A 26,534-nucleotide genomic window follows, 5' to 3' on the forward strand; every position below is an offset into this window, starting at 1 on the left:
GATAATATTACAATGAATTGGCACAATAGCCCTTACAAACATATAAATTTGGCCACGTACTCAATGGCCAATGGGTAGAATCACACTCAGAAGAGCGTGCACGTGACAAAAACTAACTTATGTACAAGGCCATAAGTGTTCACACACTTAAATTGTGGCCGGTGAGGCGCCCAAGGCTCATAAGTGGCCTACTTGTTTTTTTTTTCCTGGGAAAAAGATCTTTCTATTAGTTACCAAGAAGACAACCAAAATGGCTACATACAAACTCGTCCTCAAATGGGAAACGAGAGTCAAGATGCATAAAAGAGGGAGGATGCTCTTCTCCTCCGGCTGGTCAGTTGGCCGCTCTAGGAGGAGAACGCTATCTCATACAATCGGGGGAGGGGGAAACATTGCCTCCTGGGATGAGCTGTTTTAGAATATCACCATCACGAGTAACATGCAACCGAGGTTGTTTTGCAGCAGAACAAGCATCCGGTAGCTTACAAACTCGTCCTCAAATGGGAATCGAGAGTAAGATGCATAAAAGAGGGAGGATGCTCTTCTCCTCCGGCTGATCAGTTTGCCGCTCTAGGAGGAGAACGCTATCTCATACGATCGGGGGAGGGGGAAACATTGCCTCCTGGGATGAGCTGTTTTAGGTTATCACCATCACGAGTAACATGCAACCGGGGCTGTTTTGCAGCAGAACAAGCATCCGGTAGCTTACATGTCTCGTAGGCTGAACTCAGTAGAAAAGAATTACTTAGTCTATGATTGGGAATTTATTGTAGTGATCCAAGCTCTTAAGCATTGGAAGCACCTTCTTTATGGGCACAAATTTTAGGTTTGCATACATCACTAGCCGTTGCGCTGCCTTCAAATGATGTCGAGTTCACATTGGAATGACCATCAACACCACTGCGGCCATTCTAGCAGTATGGTGGGATGATTGAGTACCTTCTTGGCAAGGCCAATCCAGTATTCGATGCACTTAGCAGGAAAGGGTCAGTTTTGACTGTCCGGACTACACTTATCGAGCTTGTGAGTAAGGAATTCGAGGACATGAAGCACAAGTACACGGATTGTGAGGAGTTTGGTATGCAAAGTGGGCCCAAGCTTCGGACCATGCTATTTCTTGATACAAGATGGTTGGCTTCTATTTAAAGGCCGCTTCTGTATCTTGAAGAACGTGAGGGGCAACTCTTCTCCACGATGCCCACGGCACCATTGTTGGTGGCCATATTGGCATGAACTATACACTTTGGAGAAGTTGGAGAGGCATTTTTGTTGGCCACGGATGAGGTGCCATGTGTTCACTTAATGTGCAATGCTCTCTGGTTTGTCAGAAAGTAAAAATGTTGCATGGGAAGAAAGCGGGGTTGTTACAACTAGTGCCTATTCCGGATGGACCTCACAAAACACCAAAAAAGCATCATTCTGTAGTGGACCTACCCTCTCATGCACGTGAGAATCACTTCATTTTCAGGCTTGTGAGAATCTCATTCTCATGTCTGTGAAAATCTCTAACACATTCTGGGATTTCAAGGATTACCTTACTAAAATTAGGGTCATCTTATCCAAAGGAATCTTGTTTCATTTCATGTGAGAATTGATTCTGCCGTTCATGAAAATAAGTCTTGATTCTCACATCCCTGAAAATACGAGTCTCATATTAGGCAAGGGGTGAATCATTGGAGCAACTAGAAAGATCAAAATCAAACCATCATTACATTCTCATGTGTGTGAGAATTAATCTTCATGCCGTGAGAATCTAGGATTTTCACGTACCTAAAAATCAATAGAAATCCTAACCCAGTCCACAACCTACTAGTGCTCTCATCGGCTGGCTGGGGTAGTAAAGGCCAACAATTTATACAAATTGCTGCGCGTGGTTCCTTTTTCCATGACATTGCTGTTGGCATCCAAGATGACTGGGCCAGCTTGATCAAAGTGAACCCTCAAGTCACGATCCACGATGGCCACAATTGATAGTAGATTTCGCTTGATATTCGGCACATGAGGGCATCCGACGACAACTTTTTAGTATCACCGTTACTTGACACACAAGAAATAGTACCTGTACCTTTTGCTAGGCATTTGGCACCATTCTCGACCCGACTATTACCAGGATGGACTTCTCTACTGGCCTAGGGAGCTGTATCAATCCTTCAAACTGGTCATGTACGGTGACACTTTGTTGTCGATGATCCACGAACCATCCGGAGACTGAGGTTGTCATGCACTAGGCAAGCACACACAACATAGTGAATATAGATCTAAACTAGATGATCTCAATATGATAGAGAGGCTGCCAAATGCATTTACATATAGTGCCTATTGGTCATATCGTAGGTCGACACCCGTCATCGGCCATCCTACAACTGGTCCAATGGACTGAATTGACCACATCACCCGACTTGGACAATAATAGACTAAACAAGAGACCGTGAGTCTTGGCACAACTTCTAGGTCCATTCGAGATTTTCTAGGTGTCTATTCGCGATCTGACTAAGGACAAGGTGTCCCGGGAAGATTTCCTTCTTCCCCAGAGTATAGGCTATCTCACATGCATATTGCATCCTACTTGGCATGGTGCCAAGTCTTCATAAAAAGACCCACAATTATCTGGCCACTTATGCCCAACATGTAGTGTCTAAACTGGGCATTGTCATGCACCCGGGCTTGCTCAACACACACGGGCTACTCCTCATAAAGGGGGCCTTACAAAATAGAGCAAATCACCACCCACATAGTCACAATGTTGAGGGTGGAGCATTGATTTCCAACACAAAGTTTCCCGGGAAGATCTCCTTCCCTAGAGTACAGTCTATCTCACATGCATCCTACTTGGCATGGTGCCAAGTCTGCATAAACAGTCCCATAGTCATCGGCCACCTATGCCCATCATTGAGTGTCTAAATTGTGCATTGTCGCGCACCTGGGCTTGCTCAACGCACACCGGCTACTCATCATAAAGGGGCCTTCCAAAATAGAGCAAATCGTCATCCACAAAGTCACAATGTTGAGGGTGGAACATTGATTTCCAACATATATTAGCCTTTGCCGCATCACCCTCGTGTTAAATCACTTGGGAATCTAGATCATGTTCCTCACTTCTTGCATCTCGTGTATCCTTCCGCCAGAGTATTGGCTACTTGTATGTGCATGTATGTTCCAACTTTTCCCCGCTGAGTGTGTGGACCACAAATGTTGTTGTTCAAGTGAGTAATCACCCTTTGCATCTGATCATTGCTATAGGCCATAGTTAGTGATATCATTCTAGGCTTCTTGGTCTTTCTTGATTCTTTGATCTCATCAGTGTGTGTGTGTGTGTGTGTGTGTCTGCACACGTACGCACGTGTCCCACATGAAAATACGCAGGAGCTTGCTTCTAAAATACAAATAGAACCAGGAGATGACTATTGGGGATTAGGGTTTTAGAGAACAAAGACACACACACACACACACACGTAGATGTACACAGCAGCAAGCTCTCAAGAGAGTGAGAGAGATGGTGATTGCTACTCAAAAGTAGATAGATACAAGATATGTGGAGCAAGGGAGTTGACTCCACAATATCATAATACAATCAAATAAGTGTGGTGTCCTTTCACACCTAATATCCAAAACCCAAAGGGAGAAAAGTGCCCTTGGTTAGCCCAAGTTCACATGTGGCACTACTGATAGCATATGTGGCATAACTCATAGCATATATGCCAATAAACCCCCCTGTAGTGGCAATGTGAACCTGTACAAGGTCAATAGCAGATCACTCTCTGTAGGAGAGTAAGCCTAAAGCTTTGCGGAAAGCTTCAAACTTCTCTCGAGGCAATGCCTTCGTGAACATATATGCAACATGGTCCTGTGTAGAGTAGTAAGATAATGTGATCTCCCTTGCATGAATCCTCTCTGACGTAGTGATAATGAATCTCTATGTGCTTAGTGCGTGCATGAAACACTGGGTTTTGTGCCACGGCTATAGTACTCTGACTGTCAGTGAGTATGGTGGTAGGTGTCTTCTGACACTCATGAAGATCAGTCATCAATCTCCTCGGCCATACACAATCTACTGTGGCTGTAAAGGTTGCCCTGTACTCAACCTCACAAGTAGATGTGGCAACAACGGGCTGCTTTTTGCTAAGCCACGATATGCATGAATGCCCCAAAAAGAGACAATTCCCACTGGTGGACTGCCATGTATCATAGTCACCAGCCCAGTCTGAATCACTGTAATCATGTAACTGCAAGCTGTTCCCCCTAGGATATACCAATGCAAGATCCAGGGAGCCCTGAAGATAGCAGAACATCCGCTTCATTGCTTGCCAATGCTTTGTACCTGGGCTGTGCATAAATTTGCTACACTGGGAAATCCCAAATTGAATATCTGGGTGTGTGTTGCATAAATATATGAGGCAGCCCACTGCTTGGCTGTAAACACTCATATCAAAAGGCTCTCCAACATCATACATGCTCAATTTTAGCCCTGGCTCCATCGGAGTAGAGATGGGCTTACAGTCTTGAAACCCGAATTCATGCAACAGCTTTTGAATGTACTTTGATTGGTGTACATAAATCCCAACATTTGTCTGCACAAATTGTATGCCCAAATAATAATGCAACAATCCCAAATCTGTCATCTCAAATGACGAATGCAATTCAGCTTTGAATGCTGAAATTTTATCCATTTCCAATTAGCAACATGTCATCCACATAAAGAATGAGCATAATCAAAGTACCATGATCCTCTTTCACATAGAGGGTGCTCTCCGTTGGACTATTGCAAAATCCTGCGTGGTCAAATAAGTATGGATCTTCTCATACAAAACTAGAGGAGCTTGTTTGAGACCATAAAGCACTTTTCGAAGCTTGCATACTTTGTTTTCCTGACCATGCAACACAAAACCAATGGGCTGATTTACATACACTTCTTCCTGCAAATGCCCATTGAGAAAAGCTGATTTTATGTCCAATTGATGCACTTTCCATCCATGATGGGCAGCCAATCCAACAACACATCTAACTGTGCCCATACGAGAAGTGGGTGCGAAAGTCTCATCATAGTCAATGTCTTTTTGCTGGGCATATCCTTTGGCTACTAGCCTGGCCTTGTACTTGTCAATGGTACCACCAAACTTTCTTTTTAACTTGTAAACCCACTTTGTGCCAATGGGCTTCTTGCTAGTAGGCAAGTCTCCCAAATCCCAAGTGTTGTTTTTATGGATAGAATCCATCTCATTTTGCATGCTGTCCATTGGGCAAAGTTGATGGCTGATCTGTAGAGCCATCAATTCCCAACGGGAGAAGTCCTTCAAATATGTTATGTGGGCCGGAAGGTGGCTGTCTAAAAAATTCAGCCAATGGCTGGTCTGAATTTTCAGCAAATACAACATCTCTGTTGTCCAAAATCCTTTGTGTGGAAGGATTAAAGAGACGGTAGCCTTTACTGCCACTGCTATAACCCACAAATATACACTTAGTAGCTTTGTCATCAAGCTTACCTCTCAACTGCTGAGGCACATGTGCATATGCTATACATCCAAAAACTCTAAAGTGGTCAACTTTAGGTTTCCTTTCGTGCCAGGCCTCATATGGTGTGATGGTTTTCAATGCTTTGGTGGGGCATCTGTTCAACACATGTGTAGCACACATTATTGTCTCCATCCAGAATTTGTGAGGCAATCCTTTGCCTTTAACCATGCATCTAGCCATTTCCATCAAAGACTTGTTCTTTGTCTCAGCAACACCATTTTGCTGAAGAGAATATGGCATCGTGCATTGATGCTTTATGCCTATCTCTGCCATAAATGCTTTGAAAGCAATGGACATGTATTTCCCCCCTCGATCTGTACACGGAGGGTCTGCACTTTGCAACCTGCTTGATTTTCAGCTTGTGCTACAAAATGCTGAAAACATGCAAATACTTCAGATTGGGCATTCAAGGGATACACCCATGCAAATCTGGAGTAGTCATCGATAAAGGTTACAAAGTATAGATGCTTTCCAAAAGATGGTGTCCGCATAGAACCTTTTCGGAAATAACCTCATCAATGTTGAGCAGCTGCTACCGAAGATCCTGGATCTTTGTAAGATAATCAGCCATACTATCACCTTCATTCATGTCCAATTTCTCAAGCTCTTTCTGGAGAAATGCAACCTTGGTCTCATTCTTTGCCTGATACATGGTTTCAAGCACATCCCAAGCTCGCCGTGAGGTCCCGCAAGACCGAATATGCGGTATGATTGGTCGCTTTACTGACAAAGCAATCAAAGCCATCGCTTGGGCATCTCGAGTATCCCATCTTTTCTGCTCCTGTAAGGGAGACGTGGGTAGTGTTGCTTGTTGAGCACCACGGCCAGGCATGTTAGGTGCTATGTCAAAACAAGGCGCACATCTTCACCTGACACAACCCCATAATCCTTTGGCCACAAGTAGATTTCGGACCATGAAACTCCATAGGGAGTAATTACTGCCATCCAATTTGTCCTCTTGGGACAAAACCCCGAATATGTCGGTCATATTTCTAGCCATTTACTCAAATCTCTTCACCAAGAGAGATGCAAACACGTGCAACCAAATATGTTGTAAAAAGCACCTACAGGCAAAATCCAAAATGCACCGGAGTGCAATGCCAGACAACCACAATGTCCTGCACAAATGTTTTGCCCAAAATTTCAAGCTGCAATGCTGAAAATCCCAAAATTTTTGAGCACCAATGGGCTAATTTGTGTGTCAATTGCACATAATTGACAAAAACCCTAAAAATTTGTGTATCAATGAGCTTTAATTTTGCAATTAAGAAATGATTCCACAAAAGCCTCAATTTTATGTGTGTCCTGTAAATGCAATTGTGCAATTTCTGAAAAATCCCCAAATTCTGAAAATCCCCAAAATCTGACAAATCCCCAAATTTTTCCGTGAATCTTGCACCCTAATTGTGCCTTGCATTGCTGCCTGCACTTGAATGTTCCAATGAAGCAATGAATTCACAAAAGCCCTTTGATTTGAGTCTAAGAACAGTTACCTGACTTTGAAGGGTTGCTGTAGCTTCTAAGGCGTTGTTGTCTTCTTCTCTCTCTTCGACCACTGCTCCTGCCACCACTTCTCCCGATTTCTCCCTCTATGCTCTCCTCTATGGCCATGCGAGCTGCCTCCGACAAGCCAGTGAAGGCTAAGAGGCAGCTATGGTTTGATCCACTGGGTTTGGGTCTGGGTCTGATGGACCCTGCTGATTTTGCATTTAATCCATAGCGGCGGGGGAGCAAAGTAGCCGACAGCGATTGGGAGGGAGCGAAGCAGCTGGACAGAGAATAGCGTGCAGTCAGTGGAAGACTAGAAGGCAGGCTCGAGCAAAAGGCGGCGATGCCAGGCTGGCTCAGGCACAGTGTCGACGGCGAAGTCGACGGACAGCTGCCGGACGGGTGCACCATTGGACCGGTGACGACGACGGGGAAAGACGGAGCTCCGTCGGGGGCCACCTCCTCTCCTGCGAGCGCCGCTTGTGGGCGGGGCAGTGGTGGAGCCCTCTCCACTATCGTCGCCCGTTTCGGTGGCTGGGAAGGGCAGTGTGGCTTGCTAGGCTGAGCGGAGGTTGGGGAGGCAACGGAAGGCCAGCGCCAGACGGACAGACTGTGCAGCTGACGGAAGTTCAAAGTAGCGACGGACGGACCACGCAAGCGATGGAAAAACCCGGGTAGCTGGCCGGAACTCAAGCGCTAGAAACTGCAAGGCCAAAAGGAATACTGTTTCTCCTCCTGTGGGGGCCGGCTATCTCAAAAAAATCCCCTGTGACTCTATCGTTGCCTGAGTCCATAAAGAGGCCCTGGCATGATACTTGTACTCCACCCTCCTCTCCTCTATGGATCTAATCTCCTTGCAAGCGGCAGCAATTTGACTCTTGATCCATTAGCTATCCCGGGACCTCTCCTGAAGCTGCTGTATAGAGAGGCAAGACTTCTCTGCAAAATCATCTCCTGCTACCAGAAACCCTCTGGGCTGCCTCATGCAAAAAACTATTGATCTCCCCTAAGCCCTCATGCACCGTGCGCGCAGCAGAGCTTGAAAGAAAATCCAAACCCGTCCATTTCTACTCTATCCTGCTGCAAATCTCTGGGTCCTGAATGAGGCTGTCGGGGATGCTCGAGCTCATCTGTCTGTCATGCCTCCAGGGGTCCTCTAAGGACAAAATAACCGGGGCGTTGTCTGAAAATTTACTGCCTGCCAAAATACCAATCATACCCCCTCGGCTGCAAGCCCACTCATCCACGTAAAATCTGTGGAGTCTGGAGAGGTTGTGGCCGGTCCTCCTCCTATCCGATCTCGAGAAGCGAAGGCTCCCTGCACTATGCCCAAACTTTGGAAGATGCCATGGATCCTGTCCCCTGACTGCAAGAACCATCTCCTCCCAGGCTGAGTACTTTGCTCTTGAAACCATGGCCGTGCCACTCCCAAGTCTTTCCTGTGTTGCCACTATCATGTTGAAGTCACCACCCAAGCACCAAAAGTGAGCCTGAGGGAGGGCCTGTCTAATTGAGCTCCAAAAGAGGGCTCTACCTGCAGGAGCGTTTGGAGCGTAAATGTTAAGGAAGCCAACGATATCCTCTCCGATAGTAATGGTAATCCACTGTGCACGCCTGGGGATAGTGACTCTTGAGCCTGATACTGCCGGCAGCAACTGCTCACTGACTGAAACACACACCCGTCCCTGCGTCCGAGAGGGGTCGAAAGAAGGGGACCAGAAAGTGTGATTCCTGCCTCGAAGAATCTTCCCGCATCTGCGGGTGCGCCCCTTTGAGAGGTGATGCTCCTGGAGGAATAAAATGGGTCCCCCAACCATGGCTCTCTAGAGCTCGCCTCGTAGGACACCTCGTTTATGAAAGCACTGAGGCCCCCCTAAACCCTAAATGTTCCAAGTAAGGATCCGCATATCAGTCTCTGCGTGATGCAGCACCAGCGGAACTACCCTCCACTCGAAGAGTCTTGGGCGAGGGTTTAGATGGGGAATAATCACAATCCGTGCGGGGGCGAAGGCGTGCTAGGTGGGCACTAATCTTATCCTCCATGTAACTCCACTCTGTACGAGTGCGAGCATATGCATGCTTCGGAATCCATCTATCACAATAGAGGTATCTGTAAGAGGGGGGGAGATGTATCGCGACAGAAGTATGCATGAAGAACAAAAGCAGCACCTCCTGGCCTCGGTGAGCAGAACCTCCAAGCTCCATTCTAGCCAAAGGCCAGAAATGGGTGAGAATGTCTGTGATACGAAGCTCCTGAAGGTGTTGGGAGAGCTCGACTGCCTGGCCTTGGATGGCAACTACTACCATCTCGGTATCCCACTCTGTCCCCAGGGCTGCAGTGAAGGGGAAAGAGAAGATCATTGCACCATTATCTGGCGTAGAGGGCTTGGAGTGGTGAAAAACCACACATACCCCAACAGGGGCTATTGTCTCCTCGAAAATGTCGGTCCCTTTCGTCGGCAGACATCAGAAGAAACTATAATCCACTAGCTGTCCTAGGATCCTGGGAGCCCCACTTGGGGACTCTTGGTGGAAGAGCCTTCACGGGGGGAGCGGCAATGGTCATCTCTACTGGGTCAGAGAAATGGTGTATCAAGCGACGGACAGATCCAGCCAGTTGCCTCCACTCCGGCGGGTCGGGGGCTGTTGGGGAGCGACGAGAGTGCTCTCGAGAGGCAGAAAGGGAAGGGGGGGGGGGACTGTGGTGGGTAAAGGAGATGACGGAGCAGGGAGAGGAGGGGGGGGGGGGAGGGGGTGAGGGAGGCAGAGGGGTGGAGAGGTGGGGGAAGGGTTCTGCTGGGAGACATCCATTGGAGAGGACGGTTGTGAGGACGGGCTCACCGGGTTTCAGAGGGGCCGGTCGGTAGAGAGGGGGGGGGGGTCTCAACGAGGGATCGGTTGCCATATTGGTGGGGCGGGAGGGGCCCTCTTTGGGACTAGTGAGCGTGCGCCACCAACGGGAAAATCTTGAGATAAATGCTCATAACGGTTCTATAACAGAACCAAATCCTCTTGAGATCTGCCATCCTGGCGTACGTGGCGGCGACACTCAGCTCGGGTGGTCGTTTGGCGGCCCGGGCATGGGCTAGCCATCCGCCACTCTCCGGTGGCTGGGTCATCCAGAGTTGGGGCCTACGGCTCTGCTGCCTGAGGGCCAGCCTCTCTCCCTGCCCCCTGATGAGGATCAGCACGAGAAACGGGGGGAGGAACAACTGGGGGTGGCCTCCTAGCCTGCAGCCGAGGGCAAGCTCTGGCTAGATGGCCCATCTGCCTGCAAATGAAACATTGGCCTGGGAGGCGTGAGTACTCCACTTGCTGTTGTATGGGGTCACCTCAGAGGCTAGGAAAAGATATACAATGCGGTTCAAACTCCGGCGAGGCCACACAAATGCAGAGAGATGGAATCGTAGCTGCCTGCGTGAGGACCGAGGCAGCAGGGGGGGGGGGGGGGGGCTCCCATCACTCGCCCGATGGCACCACCAAGCACCGGGAGAAAAGGAAGGTACTCCTTAAGGCATGGAAAGCAAACTGTCACTGGGAAGCACGAAACGCTAGCCAGTGGGTCAGACGCAGAATCAAAGCCGTCCTGCTACTGTGCAAAGAAGGCCTGCGCCGTATGCAGTGCAAGGGGACTCAGCTGCCTGACCCGGTCTGACGCTGCTGACAAGTCGAATTCCACCTGGTACGGGACAGGTGAGGGTGAGCGAAGGAAGAGGTGGGCAAAGGGGTCTCTGCGCAAGCAGAGGAGGGAGGGCGGGCAGAGGCAAAGGGGCGAATCCAAGAGGAGCAGCGAGGGGGCGGATGGCACACGGAAGCGAAGGAGGGGGAGGCGAAACACGCGACGGGCGCAGGAACCGACGACAATGGGGGGGAGCTTGGGTAGCGCGTGTGACTGGAGTCGCACTGTCTGCTGACCTTTTTTCTTGAGAGAGTTTTTCTTTATGCAGCCCGTTCTATGCATTCAACGTATCACTCCTGGCTGCAGTGACCATTGGGACTTCAACCCCCTAACCACTCAACTACATGGCAGGGGACTGTATATACGTTATATGTTCCATGCCCTGTTTTCTGCTCCTGGTGTAGGTATTTGCTGTTCACCCTTCTGGCTGCCTCACCTTCTGGAAAATTGCCCTGTTTTCTGCTCCTGGTGTAGGTATTTGCTGTTCGCGCTTCTGGCTGCCTTACCTTCTTCTTGTGTGCGGTTGTAGTGCAGATACTTCCCATCCCCAAGGGGCAGTGCAAACTCTAGATGGAAAGTATAGATACATGAGAAAGGAGCATGCAGACACAGATGGGAGATTTGGGCGGCCACACCCATACCCTCTCTGACCTCACAGATGGAATCTCTGCCTAGGTGTCATTGGGCCTTATCTAATAGAGTCCCACCTGTTTGTGTAAGCTGAATTGTATGTAGGCCACTGCAACCTTTTCTTCGTCTCTTTTTCATAACAGTCTCCAAATTCCTTCTTTTTCTGTACGTGACACAAATCCAATGCTCTAAGATGTTGATTTTTACTTCGTAGAATGAGAGAGGAAATGTGGAGGTCTGGTCTGAGAAGTGCCTGCCACCCGGTACAGTACACATTAGCCTCCCACGGATAGTGCATGTGGCCAAAAAGCTGGAGATCGATTTTGCACCAGCAATGGTCGGCTATGAGATTCGGAATCGGAGATCCGTGCCAGTCTTTGAAGGCATTGTTGTGTGTCAGGAGTATGAGATTGCTTTGCTAGAGGTATAATATGTCCTCATCTCTTCATATAATCTATCATTTTTTCTATGGGGTTGATGATCATGGTTCAATAAAGGCTTGCATTGTCTTACATGTAGGCTTATGCTGAAGAGGAATACAGGAGAAGTGTTGAAGCAGACAAGAAGAGAGAAAGCCAAGCTATTGCAAGGTGGTGCCAATTGTTGCGCTCTGTTACCACAAGGCATCGTTTGCAGGCTACTTATCAAGTTTCTCATGAAGCTCTGATTCACGGCTCGATTGCTGAGGATGGTGGGAAAGCTCAGGCTGTCCCATTATTTGAGAGCCAAAGGGCTAATCATAGGGATGATACTGATGATATCAAGAAGCCGATCAGCATTGAACATACAAAACATGAACACATGTTTCCTGAAGAGAGTCAGAGCTACGATGAACGAACTGGCATCCGGACTAAAATATGTCCGTGTGGTTTTGTACTCAGTGTGGAGGAAATGTAATGGTTTCAGAAGAGGTGTACAGATGGGTTTCTCTTTGATTGGAAGCCTTAGCATGTGCTAATACATGCTGGTCTCGGGAGTGTACTAGTGTACCCATCCTTTTCCCCAACCAGATGATCCAGATCTAGAGTTGTAGTGCTAGATTCCACTCCACAATATTGTTAAAGTAACCTTTCCATGGTTATGGTCAGCTTCAAGAAGTCACAAATCATGAGGTGGTAGCTGATGGAATGAGTTGCCAAGCTAAGCCCAATTCTCCAATCAACAGACACTCTTGTTATCTGTAATGACAAATGCAGGATTTTATGTGAGGGAAAACTTGTGTGGATATCATGAGTTTTTCACCCGTGTTTCTACCATACACAATGTGTTGAAATATATGCGTTGGGGTTGAGAGGGTATGCAGGCTCACGCAATGCATTTCTTACATGGGCGCATGAGAATTTGTTGCACATTGCGAAAGAAATGAGTAGAAGCCCAACCCTCTTGACTTGTGTGGGCTGGCGTGGAATTCCAGAATTTTGAAGGTGTGTAAATAAATGCTGATCCCGAGAAGATGCAGAATGTTTATGGCTAAGGAATACTTTCTGCTAGGAGCTACATAGAAGAAAAAACGATTATTCTCTATAGTGGTTTTGACTTATATAGGGCTCTTAACCCAGTTGTCTCTCAATTGCATAAGAATCTAGTGTCCCCATCTCTATCCCACACACTTAAAAATGTCCTAGTTGTCTGGTAATCTAGTGCCTCTATTGTGTGACGGTCTGAGGATCTGTGTGAATGCGTGTTCGTAGAAGCGCCAAGAGGGTATTGCCTCGACTAGTCTGCATATGCACACCACCATTGATAGTGTCCCATCCTTCAATAGTCCTTGAAAGCGATGTCGAGAAGGCCCGCACACACGAGTAGCAAGTGTACGTGAACACTCTTCAAGAAAAGGGTCGTCGCGTTGTGGACTAAAGAGCTCATTTAAATGATAAAGAAAAACGGTTGTGTGGATGTCTGCTAGGGGCCAAGCCTATGAGGTCACACAACTTTGTTACGCAAGAACCGCCAGTAGATAGCCGTCATGAAGCGACCACAAGAAGCTGCCGCGAGAAAACCACAAGAAGCCGGTCAATACACAGATATGGTCAACCAACCAAGCCACACCAACGAAAGCTACCAAAGACCCACAACCACCACTGTGTGAATACCACATCCCAACAGCGTGGCTCGAACCCGAAATTGCGCACAAGAGCTCTAAGCATCTCCACAAAGCCAAGACACCACACGGTTTGCGTGTTAGAGGAGCCATGTGCAAACCTTGTATACCGACTTCTTCCTTGCTATCCGCTCTCTGCTCTTGCTTGTTGTCCTTGATGATAGCGGGGTGTTGATGATGGTAATGATGCTCTCCTTATGGTATCTTCGCTATGCACATCATGTTAAAGCGCTCTCTCTCTCTCTCTCTCTCTCATGCATATGTTGAAGAAAACACATCATTTTGATTATTAATCCTTCTCCATGCTTTTTCAAAAACATCGATTCTCTTTCCTTTACAAATAAACCATAAGTACCTTTTGGACCATTGCCCTACGGTCGTTGTCCCTCATAGGACCTTGTTTGAGGCATTTTATGGCGAGAAACCGACTATTTTCCATTTTCGTGTCTTTGGTTGTCGTGCTTACACACTCGCTCCGAATGACACGAGGGGCAAGCCTAAGCCAAAGGAGTGAGTTGCTCGTTTTTGTGGGCTACTCTTCTAAATCAAAGGCCTACAAAGTCTTTGATCCAAGATCAAATAAAGTTTTCGTTCGTCAAGACTGTCTTTGATGAGTGGGACTTCGCCTTTTGCTATCCATATCACCTGAACAAGAATCTGATTGTGCCAATGCAATATGTGGTAAGTCCACAAAGCATGAAGAAGAGCTTCATCTTAATGAGGCTTATCCTTGACAATCTTGAAAATAATTCCACACAAGATCCCATTAGTTTCTCACCTAACCCATTGCATTGTGGATAGGAAGGAGACAAGCATCGATGTTTAATAGAAAGTTTCGTCATCAACTCTCTCAAAAGATCACCTTGAAAACTTGACCCATTGTCATAAGAATCTCCAAAGGTCATGTACCAAAACGAGAGCACACATGCTCCACAAGGAACTTTACCACCGTCTTGGTAATAGCATTATGGGTAGCCTTAGCCTTGGCCCATTGTGTCATGTAATCTGTAGCCACAAGTATGCCTTACCGGTAGAGGAGCATGGAAGTGGTCCTATAAAATCAACCCCCCACTTCTTGAATGTTGCAAACACAAGTATAGGATGCAAAGGTCCACTCACCAATTGTTGACGTCCAAAGAGTTGACATTCCTTACAAGTACGACACCATTCATGAGTATCCTTATGCATAGTAGGCCAGTAGTATCGTGACGTGAATCTTTGTGACGGTTGCATTGCTTCGTTGTCTCAAACACGGCTTGATGTGCATTGGTCCAAGCATAAGCACGTGGTTGAAGAGTAAGACGATGAAGAGGGTAGAGAAGTTGTGCAAGATCCTCCAAGAAATATGTGTAATACTTAACTTTCTTAACGAAAGTCAACAATGTGTGAGCTAATTTGAGAATAGGTAGAGAAAGAATAGTCTCCACCTTCTCCGGATCCATGGGAATACAATCGAAAGAAACAAGCGGATGAACCTTGGCTTCAATGATGTGACACTATGAAGAGTTGAGAGATCCTTGCGCCTTATCAAGATTCTCAAAAGCTTGACAAACCTTCTCAAGGTGCTTAAACCTAGAAGAGTAGATGTGAAAATCATCCAAATAGACATGAAAAAACGTACCAGGATACGGCTCAAATATCGTGTTCATAAAGCATTGAAAGGTTGCTAGTGCATTCGTCAATCCAAAGGGCATCACACGATAAGCAAAGCATCCCTATGGTGTGATGAAAGTAGTCTTTAATTGGTGCTCCTCGGTAATACGAATTTAAAAGTAGCTTGAATACCCATCACACACTATGTACATCTCATGACCTGCCACATGGTCCAGAATCTTATCTTGGAAACGAAGAGGATGATGATCCCTTTTAGTGCAAGTATTAAGAGGTTGAAAATCAAAACATATGCACCACTTACCTCCCTTCTTTGGAGACACCACCCACAAAGAATCTAGTTTTTGCTGGGTAGATGATTCAGCACGGTTTGTAGGTATGCTTCAACCCCGATGATTCCTATGTAGAGGACTTCAAGAACAAATGTCATTTGGTTGCAAACGGCAAGAGAGTGGCTAGAATGTTTACTTTAGATATAAGCATTATTGAGCTCAAAGGTGCTATGTTTGCATAAGGTACAGGTATTGTGGTCATATATATATTTGGCATAAATGTATTGGTTATGTAAATGAACAACGATTGAAGTCTGTGTAAAATTATGAAGGTGTTACAGGTTTACCAAAGTTTAAGGTGGATGGAATGCATAAAGTTTGTGAAGCATGTCAATTTGGGATGCTAACAAAAAATGTATTTTCACATGACAGAAATGTAAGTAAGAGGGCACTTGATGTGGTGCACTCAGATGTATGGAGGCCGAGAAAGATGGCATCAATGGCTGAATGTCGCTATTATGTATCTTTCATTGATGACCACACAAAGGTGTGTGTGTTCTTCATGAAAGAGAAAAGGAAAGTGTTTACTTTCAAAATTTCTGAATGTTGGCTGAAAAACAAACAAGTTTGTAAATTGAGTGCCTGAGGTCAGATGTAGGGGGAGAATATATGTCCAATGAGTTTAATGCTATTAAGTGCTATCGAAGACTTCTATGACACCGTGGTCAGCCACCACATATTTTGTCATTCCTTGGCCTAGGCACTAGAGAATTCATATTTCTCTTGTAATGGATTATTTTACATATACAATCATTGCTTGTATATGAAAGGCGCGCCATGGGATAATAAGGTTAGAGTTATTAGCTAGGATAAGGTGTTTGTACTAGTTTAGGTAGTCTTGGATGCACTAGGACCTCATTTTTAACATTGGTCGGCCAAGTGTGAACACTATGAGCCAAGTATAAAGGTCAAATTGTAACTCTAAATCCTCATTCTTGTATGTACTCTTGTATGCTCTCAAGTGAAGATAGTGCTCTATTCTTCTCTCAAACCTTGCCTATCTCTTGCCTTCAATGCTTCTGTGAGTGTGTGTATGCGGGAGGGAGTGAGAGAGAGCAATGGCTACACTTGAGCCATGGTGGTGGCGGCTTTGTTGAGTTACTTCGGCATGCTTCCATTGATGTAGCTACCACGAGGAGTCCTCAATTCAAGCAAACGAGATAGAGGTAAGTGAGAGTTACTTCACTAATGCATTGCATGTTTCCCATGGCATATTGGGTTCGAGTTGGAGTTAGGGTCCCTAAGGCATGAGAGGAGAGTCCCATTAAGTGGCAAATGGTTCCATTTCCAAGACACCAATCTCTTATCAAGCATCTTGCATAAGTTGCTTGTTTGAAGTGGTTTCATTAATGAGGAAAGGAATGATTCAATTAACAAAAATCTCCTAAAATCAAGTGTTTTTGTTTTTTTTGTATCAATTTTATGTTTTTCATGTTTCTAATCACTTCTTGTTACTCTTAATCCTTACAATTTCAAGTTTGTTTGATCAATTTTGTTAATTTTTGTTCAATTTTGCACTCTTTTTTCAAGAAAATTGAAAAACAAATTGCTCAATGGAGCACAAAATCATGGAAACCCCTCCATTGTGTTGTTGTATGCCAATTAGTCTATTTGTATGTGTGTACGCATGAGTTGACAAAATATGAGCTTTAATTGGATATATGTAGAAAAGGGTTTTGTTATATAATTTTTTTTGGTTTTTTGCAAAAAAGAGAGCCAAAACTCTCTGTTAGCTATTGGGAAAAACTAACATTGCCATCGTGTTCGGAGCATGTCAATTAGTATGTTTGGTTATGTGTGCATGTAAAGTGGTGAGAATTATGCTTGATTTTGGTGTATGGATCCCTTATGAAAATGACAAATTGGGCATGAAATTGGTACATTTTGGAAAAACAGATCCCGAAATTGAATTTTTGGCCATGGATTTCCTCTAATAACACTTATCTATGTGACTGATTAATGGGAGAATTAAATTTAGATTACTTTTTGACTATACCTAGTTTTTTGTATTAGTGCTAATTAAAAAATTGATTAGGCCAATCTATGGTGGTCCACGTTGAGTACATGCACTCTTGTATGCTCTCAAGTGAAGATAGTGCTCTATTCTTCTCTCAAACCTTGCCTATCTCTTGCCTTCAATACTTGTGTGAGTGTGTGTGTGCGGGAGGGAGTGAGAGAGCAGTGACTATACTTGAGGCGTGGTGGTGGTGGCTTTGTTGAGCTATTTCGGCGTGCTTCCATTGACGTAGCTACCACGAGGAGTCCCGATTCAAGCAAACGAGATAGAGGTAAGTGAGAGTTGCCTCACTAATGCATTGCATGTTTTCCATGGCATATTGGATTTGGGTTGGAGTTTAGGCTCCTCGAGGCATGAGAGAAGAGCCCTATTGAGTGGCTAAAAGGCTCGAAAAATGTGTATATGAAAAAGGATGGAATTCAGAGGCAATTTACATTCAAATACACTCTGCAAAAAAAAATGGTGTTACTAGGAGGAAGAACAAGCACATTGTAGAAGTTGCTTGTGCATTAATGGGACTGAGAAGAGCATATCTCATCATTATTGGGTTGAAGTAGATGACTGCAATTTATATTATGATCAAGACCCCCACAGTGTATGGTATGACTCTAAAGGAGAAGTACTGTGTTGGAAAATTAGATTTGTCACACCTGGAAGTTTTTGGATGCATTGCATATGTATATATTCCTAATGAGCTATGCAGTAAGCTAGATCCAAAGGCTAAAAATGTGTTCTCATTGGTTACTCCCTTGAGCAAAAGGAGTATAGATGTTACAATCCTATCACACATGAGATGGTGAGCAAGGATGCTATATTTGATGCGATGAGTAGCTAGAATGCTAATTTAAAAGCTTCGATTAGGCTAACGCACAAGAACAGGTGGTTGCACAAAATGCAAGTCAACAATCAAAGTCATTAAGTGGACCGAGAGAGTCCTTTAGCAATGGCTCTGTTGATAGACCATGGAGTGGCAGGTTATGTCAGAATGCCAGTCCTGCAAATTCAACAAGTGCATCACGTAAAGGTAAAGAGAAGGTTGATGAGACCCTTGGTATGCCTAACATTTCAGTCAAGCATTCATTTTTTAGAGAGTCTAGTGGCTCAGAGCAAAGCGTTGACGAGGAGTTTTGGATTTTAGCTATCAAGACACCTGGTGTAAGGAAGGCTAAGGCAGCCACAAGGACACCAAGGATAGATCCAAGACCATGCAGGTCGATAGGGTGAGAAACCCTGTTCAGAGATTGATGTATGATGGTTATGTAGCTCACCATTATGCATACATAGCAAAGGTTATGTAAGATATTGAACCCACATGTTTTGAGGTATTGTTGGGCATGCGAATTGGGATACATCCATGGATGAAGAAATGGATGTATTGGATGCAAATAAGACGTAGGAATTGGTGCCTTTGCCTGAGGATAAAAGAAGGCCATTGGTGTACAAAGTGAAGCACAACTCAGATGAAAGTATTAGAAGATACAAACCTAGATTGGTTGCTTAAGGTTATGCTCAGACCTATGACATTGATTATGAGGAGACATTCAACCCTGTTGCCAAGATGGCAACCATGAGAGCTATAATTGTAGTGGTTGCTACGTCAAAAGGTTGGGTCTTACATCATATGGATGTAAAGAAAGCATTCTTGCATGGTGAGTTGCAAAGAAGAAGTTATTTGGACCAACCACCCGGTTATGAGGATTTGAGTCACCTAGATTATGTGTGCAGGCTGCATAATGCCTTGTATGGTTTGAAACAGGCACTGAGAGCATGGCATGATAAAATGGTAGAGTATCTTGACACCGTTAGCTTTAATATAGCAAATGTAGATCATTTGCTCTATATGCAAAAGAGTGATAAGGGGATTGCCGTCTCATTACCATTTATGTGGATGACTTGATTGTTGGGGATGACAATGAGTAGAAAGTTGAGCATGTGAAGGGTATCCTTAAGAAGAAGTTTGACATGAAGGATTTGGGTAAGCTGAGATACCTTCTTGGCATTGAGGTCTTGAGGACGCCCAAGGGCATATGGCTATCATAGTGAAAGTATGCTTTGGACTTATTCTACAAATATGGTATGGCTAGCTATAAGACCATTTCTATACCACCACTAGATCAGGATGGCAAGCTGCATTCGAATACAAGAGAGATGTTGGATAATCCCACTATGTACATGAAGATAATGGGTAGCTTAATCTACATGTAGTTGAGTTGGAGAGCTAATTTATGCATGCTCCTCAGAAAAACCACATTTGGGTGGTGTGAGGTACACACTACACTACATGAGGTCCACAGTGGATTATGGTCTCTTCTATGAGGCTGGTATAGAGTTGTAGGTGTATGGATACACTGATGCAGATTGGGCTGGTAGAATCTTGGATAACATATCTACTAGCAGATTTTATGTTTTTCTTTGAGAGTGGTGCTATTAGATCAAAACTGGGATGTGAAAGAATTAAATGGGGCTACTTGCAAAATCCAACGGAAGTATATTGTTTGTAAATTTATGACCCTTTCATTATATGAAATGGCATTATGTCAATTCAATGTGTTTCATGCTTCTATTGGTGAGAGGAGCTATACAAAGAAAGATCAAGCAGGTCTTTGACAAAGAGGGGAGTTTTCTTTTATGATAAATTTTACACAATACATCATAGTGTTATAAGTTATGGATCTTTGGAAGCATTACCACTACCTTCATTTGAAAGTCCAAAATGGCCAATACCCACTTTAGAAATAAATGAGTGCTTTAGATTAAAGATATACCAAGACCTGGAAATATGTATGAGACCAAATGTAGCAAATCACCAAGTGAAAATTGTTATCTTTATGCCATTGCATGTTTTTGTTGACTTCTTCTATGGATTTCTTAGATCAAAATTGGGATGTGAAAGAATTAAATGGGGTTACTTGCAAAATCCAACGGAATATTGTTTGTAAATTTATGATTGGATCTTAGAATTATATATTAGCCTTTCATTATATGAGATGGCATTATGTCAATGGAAATCTTGTAGCACTTGGAGGATGAAATTGAAAATCCATTGATCTTATTAGAGGTATGGTTTGAACATGAGCTCTTGACAATACTCAATATTAGGTCAAATGTCTCCCTGCGTCAAGTGAGAGTAGACTTTTGGCAAATGAGGACTTACAAGTGCCTGATGATTATGTGTTCAAATGCAATGACCGTAAGGTATGGCAATCACTCAAATCTTGGAAATTATTATTATTTACATACAATTATCATTTCTGAAAATAGGCACCAAGGAGAAAAGAAAGGTGCGTTTCATGTAAAGACATTACTAAGAAACAAATTTTCTTGGTGCAACTGACTATGTTATAAGAATCATTACAACATGGAGATACATATGTGACAGACATATTGGAGACATTCGAAAAGAGCCTCTTGTATTCTTGATGGCAAACAGTTACAAAGGATTAATGCCTTGTTTACGTCATTCATATGAAACCATTTTGTATTTTTAAGAGCAATACAAGCAAAATCAATACGTTTTTACATTGTCAAATATTTTATATTTTTACATTGTCAAATATTTTGTATTTTGACATTGGATCATAGCCTTGTTCCCAAAATTAGGAGTATGCTATGTGGCTTAGGAAGTGGGAGAGGGGAAGCTTGTTGTTCTTAGGGAAAGCTTGGTCTTCTCGGGGTGGTGAAGCTTGATGTTCTTGGGAAGCGAAAGATTGCATTTGTCGGGGAGGGAAAGATTGCGTTTGTTGTGTTTCAAAGTCTTCAACGTTTGATTCGAAAAATATTTCAAACATTTTAAAATTTTCTTCATATCGTTATCGTTACCATTTTTCAGTCCCATTTAGTTATATGTCTCTGGATACTTGTTGATGCATAATTTTTTTACCTTTTTAGCAAATAATTAGAATGTAAGGTTGAATGATGGTTGTGTCAAATCACTACAATGCAAGAAGGGAATGATGATTTTATCTGATGACCTCATATCGCGTTGTTATGATCTTTATTTTTTTTGTTATTTTCAATGTCATTTGTCACCAATTAATGCATTATTGTGCTATTGGGATCCTTTTCTATTCAAATCACTACAACACAATATGCTACCTCTAAAGGATCACGAAGACCTTTTATCGTGTTGTATTAATTTATCTTTTTTTCTTGTCCTTCAATGTTGCTCGTCATTAGAGATTCCTGCATGTTGATGCATTTTTCTACCTTTCTATATTTTACATGGCTCCGTTGGAAATTGATATCGAGCCTGATGTTGATGTTAAATAAACCCCTGATGAGGAGAAATTGTTCAACCTTTTGCGCAAAGTTTGCTAGCATCATCACCAACCAAAAATTTTACACATGTTTGACTGCAATTTTCCCATCGAAGTATTCTACACCGCAAAAGAAACAAGTAGACCAAGAGAGGCCTCCACATAAAGTCTCTCCAAAAGGTCATAAGAGATAAAAGCAACCAGTAGACCAAGAGAGGCCTCCACCACCTCCATTATTGCCCATGCCTAAGAAAGCCTCTCAAAAAGGTTAGTAGAAGCTTGCAAACCCTCACAATAGAGAGCAAAAGAAGAAGCCATCTAGGCCTTGGGAAAAGGAGAGATTCTCTTGCTTAAAAAGTATGTACCCAGCCAGAGTCATGTGCTAGATGATGAGCACTTTTTCGACTCAAGGTCAGATAGACCTCCAACCCAAAGAAATCCTAGATATTCGAGGGAAGGCTCTCAGGAACAAAGTCATTAGAGAATTTTTGGTCAAGTGGAAGTTCTACCCTTTAGAGGACGCCATTGGGAAAAAGAAGATGAACTGGTAAAGGATTACCCCCAGTTTGCGAGATGAGGGCATCTCACGTTTTTCAAGTGGGAGAAGATGTAAGATTCCTTCCCAGCTCCTAAAGATATGTAAGTTCTCCTTTCAGTTCCCAGTGATCATCCCCTTTTTCAGAATGCAAAAAGGCATTGTTTTCTCTTATTTTTGGCCTAGAGTGAGAAAATATTCTAGAGAGAGATGATAAAAATTTGAAATATTTTTGGATAAGTATTTTCTTCCAGCCAATAGGAAGTGATCCCTTGAAACAAAATTTTAGTCTGAAATTTCTAAGTTGCATTAGATTTGGACGGTGGGTGGACCAAGGAGACCCCTAGTTCAAAGTTCTAAGCCTTATTAAATTATTTTGAATTTAAAAATATGATATCCTTATCCAATAAGGTTGGAAAATAGAATTAAAAGAAAAATAGAAAAATTTGGAATTATCCACAAGAAAATAGTAAAGAAAGACTCACATGAGGTGGAGATGTCATAATCATGAGTTTTTGATATGTAAAAGAGACTGTTTGTTGGCCTTTTGACGCCTCAGGGGAGTGGGAAGCATGCTTCAAGGAGGCGCCTAGAAGTCCCATCAAACCCCCATTAAAAATACTCTAAAAGCATGGGAGATTTCATCTCTCATCTCTCCTCTTCCAAACTAGATCAAAAAGTGGGCATAACTAGTCTAAATCTTGTCCAATTTGGCCCAAACTGAAGCTGAAAGCCTCTAGATCCCAGTTGGGCTTGGTTGATGGACTCCCTCACCTATAAATACAACACTATTCCTTTGTATTTCCATTCTAGTGTATTCTCATGTTGGTGTTAAGTTCATTTTAGTGTATTTCCATCATCCCTCTTCCTTGCCTCTCCATTGTGAAGCTTTGGTGTTTCACTAAACCTCTTCTTCTCTTGGTGGCCAAGCCTCTTCCTTGAGGGCTACACATCTCCTTGCAAGATAAAGAATCAAGCAAGGGTAAGCCTAAACAATGATGCTGGTGGGACAGTAGATGCCTGTCCATCTCTTGAATCATAAATTAAGCTAAAGACTTGTAATCATTCCCATTTCTTCACTATGAAGAAGGGATGCCCGCCTGATTTAGAGAAGTTTTCCCTAAGACTTGAAATCATCTAGAAATAAGTTAGAAATTTGTTTTGATTGATGGATGGATCACCCGGCGAGATACGAGATTCGTGATTTTCGTTGAGAAAGTCTGGGTTTTTGAATGAAAGGTCCTGTGAAACCAATACTACAGATGTTTAGAATGCTAACCAGAATGCTAAAGGAAGCATTTGGTTTATTGTTTAATCTAAGGAGAGTTTAGTCAATGAAGGACGTCTCGGCGAAACCTGCCCAAGGTCTTGACTAGCCTCGGTACGGTTAAAAATTGTGCGCTCCTAGTGCAATGGGCGAGGGATCGACAAAGCGACCTCTGAGTGAAGAGCTAGGACACCTAAGGAGACAATCCTAGAGGGTTTTGTCCAGACGGTATTTCGGACCTAACACGCATGACCCCGTCATCTCGGGCTCGCGATTACCGCGGACACCCTGGTGTATGTCGAGGGAGATTTCAAGGAGTTGGAGCGGTATACTATGTATATATTTAAGTAAATTGGAAACTATGAAATTGGATCTCGTTGGTTGACTAGCCGGTCTTAACGGAGAGTCCGGATGACACTTGATTGGAAAACAATGGAACTTGATTATTTTCGAGTTATGATATTTTGCAATCAATGTATTGGTGTGATATTTGGTTACTCTTCCATGTTTTGAAAGAGGAGTGTGTGTGTGCGAGTGTGTGCGAGGTGTGTGTGCGAGGTGTGCGTGCATAACTATTTTCAAAAGCTAAAGCTAAGAATGGCATTTTAATTGTGTGTGTGTGAGTAACTAAATATTCCACCAAGGACAGTGGTTGGGCAGTCGGCTAACCCATGGAATTGGATGGGGTTAGGCTGGAACGGTGAAAGTTTTATAAATTAAATAATAAAGGTTAATCTCGATAGGAGTTCGTTTAGGATGTGATCAGTAGCTTAGAAACCTGGACAATCAGTTTTAAGAGATTAGATCAACGGCTATGCCTCTTTTGATGGGAAAAAAAGTGTTGGTTTTTATGAATCAAGTGTAAAGATTGTTCCTCCTTCAAGTCAGTCATCCGAGTGAAGGATAGCCTACACTCTTGACCCTGTTAGATAAATTTTTGTTAGAAGATTTTCTCGGAGGAATCGTCCATGCTTTCTGGAGAGGAAAGTTTTTTCCGGGTTCGATTTTGGAAGAGTCACTGGGCTAGTTCCTTGCGCCCAGACATTCATGGGCTAGGCCCCGAGTGGGAAGCTTTGCCCTACGCGTGAGGTTGCTACTTCCGCTACTAGCACTCCAGAGTTCGATGCGGAGAGAGGGCAGGGGTCTCACATACTGTTTGAGATTATAATTGAAAATCTAACAATAAGTTTTCAAAAAACGTGCCAAAATAGAGACAATGTTTATTATTTCCATCTTCAATCCATTAAAAAAATGATACAACTATAAAAAGAAGCTATTTTCTAAACATATAGCTTATGCCATAGTTATGATTGCTCATAATCATTGCTACACCATCACTAGTTGATGTACCTTTCCCCCCCGAGAAGGTAGACGAGGCATCCTCTTCTTCACTATCCATAAATACATTTTTTTTCTTCCATGTATACACTTGAAGCATAGACTCCTTGGGTCATCTGCCATGTTAGCATGATTGAGGATGTGCTACAGAGTGCAACTATAAAAATTTATTTATATGATTATATTACAAAAGCATTATCTTGATACAGTTATTATCTTAATTATCATAACCTATTCATGACTCATGAAGTTCACAATTGCTCCTTCATCAAATGGTTTTGCCCTAAAATCATCATGCAAATGGATCGTACACAACACTAGCCTTGTGAACTACCTTTGCTTGGACGACTTTGTGCTGATTTCTCATTGACCAGTGTTTCCTCATGCTTGGACTGAGAGTAGAAAAAAGCTATAGAAACGTCATGTGCCAGTGTTTGTAGATCCTCCATCAAGTCATAGGCTTTGACTCCATGGCCAAGCTCAAAATCATCCAATTCGATCTTCCTTATCGAGCTCTTGTTCTTAAATTTTTGTGCTGTATGAGAAGTCTCAGCCTTTTCTAAGCCTCATATGAGAAGTCTCAACCTCTTTCGTATCCGCCTCCACTCAAGGCATGAGTGCTTTTACCGATAAAAACCTCCACCTCGACTTGTTTGGTGGTTTTTTTGAAGCTATCTCATTAAAACATGCCCAAAACATTAGCTCATAGCGCATAGAAGATGGATTAGCCTCTGAGAGCCTTGGATAATTCTAATGCAAAGAGGATTCACCACTCAACAATATTTCTATGGATGGGTTTGGTGTTCATCTTGATGTTTTGGATAGGGATGCCATGCCACCACATGAGAGGAGGACTAACAATGCAAAGATGCTTCGATCCTCTTTGATAGAGGAAGAAAAGGAGGCTCACCTTGATATGCTTGACAATTTTCCCAACTCATTTTTCTACGGAGCACACGGATCTTCAAACAAGTGACTATGATTGAGCATAAGATAGATTTGAATCCCAAGATAAAGCCATTGGCACGATGACTTTAGAGATTGGGGAGAGTGCAATATTATGCCTTGAAGATAGGAATTGATCCATTTTTGAGAGAGGGCTTTATCTTTCCCTTGGAGAATTCGGAATGGGTTTCACCCATTGATGGTGGTGTCTCCAAAGAAGGGAACTAAGTGGCACATATGTTTTTATTTTTTACCTCTTAATACTTGCACCAAAAGGGATCAGCATCCTCTTCCTTTCCAAGACATGTGATGCCCTTTGGATTGACAAATGTGCTAGAAAACATTTTAATGCTTTATGAATGTTGTTTTTGAGCCATATCTTGGTACATTTCTTCATGTCTATTTGGATGATTTTTGCATCTACTCTTCTAGATTTAGGCACCTTGAGAAGGTTCATCAGGCTTTTGAGAATCTTGTTAAGGCTCAAGGATCTCTCAACTCTTCAAAGTGACACATCACTAAAGCTAAGTTTCATGTGCTTGGCCATGTGGTTTCTTTCGATGGTATTCCCATGGATCCTGATGAGAAGGTGGAGGCTATTTTGTCTCTACATATTCCCAAATTTGGCTCGCACATTATTGACTTTCATTAAGAAAGTTAAGTATTACACATGTTTCTTGGAGGATCTTGCACTTCTCTACCCTCTTCATCTTCTTACTCTTCAACCACATGCTTTCGCTTGGACCAATGCACATCGAGCTCTATTTGAGACAATGAAAAGCAAGATATTGTTCGGAGGCTCCTATCCTTACACATCCTAATTG

At 43.5% G+C, this 26,534-nt stretch overlaps 1 protein-coding gene across 3 annotated transcripts in view; it reads left to right on the forward strand.

Annotated features, from left to right (window-relative positions):
• RAD4 (DNA repair protein Rad4 family) overlaps window positions 1–16,343 on the forward strand; it is an 88,551-nt gene extending 72,208 nt beyond the window's left edge. For 2 of the 3 annotated variants that reach the window (XM_086806284.1, XM_086806285.1), the window contains exons 13-14: window positions 11,523–11,732; window positions 11,828–12,632. In XM_086806284.1, the coding sequence (XP_086662410.1) occupies window positions 11,523–11,732; window positions 11,828–12,205 (588 nt within the window). In that variant the 3' untranslated portion in view covers window positions 12,206–12,632. Of the gene's footprint in view, window positions 1–11,522; window positions 11,733–11,827; window positions 12,633–15,724 lie in introns of those variants that run through there. The other variant, XM_086806286.1, reaches the window with a different exon arrangement.
• The last annotated feature ends 10,191 nt before the right edge of the window (window positions 16,344–26,534 follow it).

The sequence above is a fragment of the Cibotium barometz genome, chromosome 12 (assembly GCF_041138505.1).
Source record: "Cibotium barometz isolate CiBa-2024 chromosome 12, ASM4113850v1, whole genome shotgun sequence".
NCBI classification, from domain to species: Eukaryota; Viridiplantae; Streptophyta; class Polypodiopsida; order Cyatheales; family Cibotiaceae; genus Cibotium; species Cibotium barometz.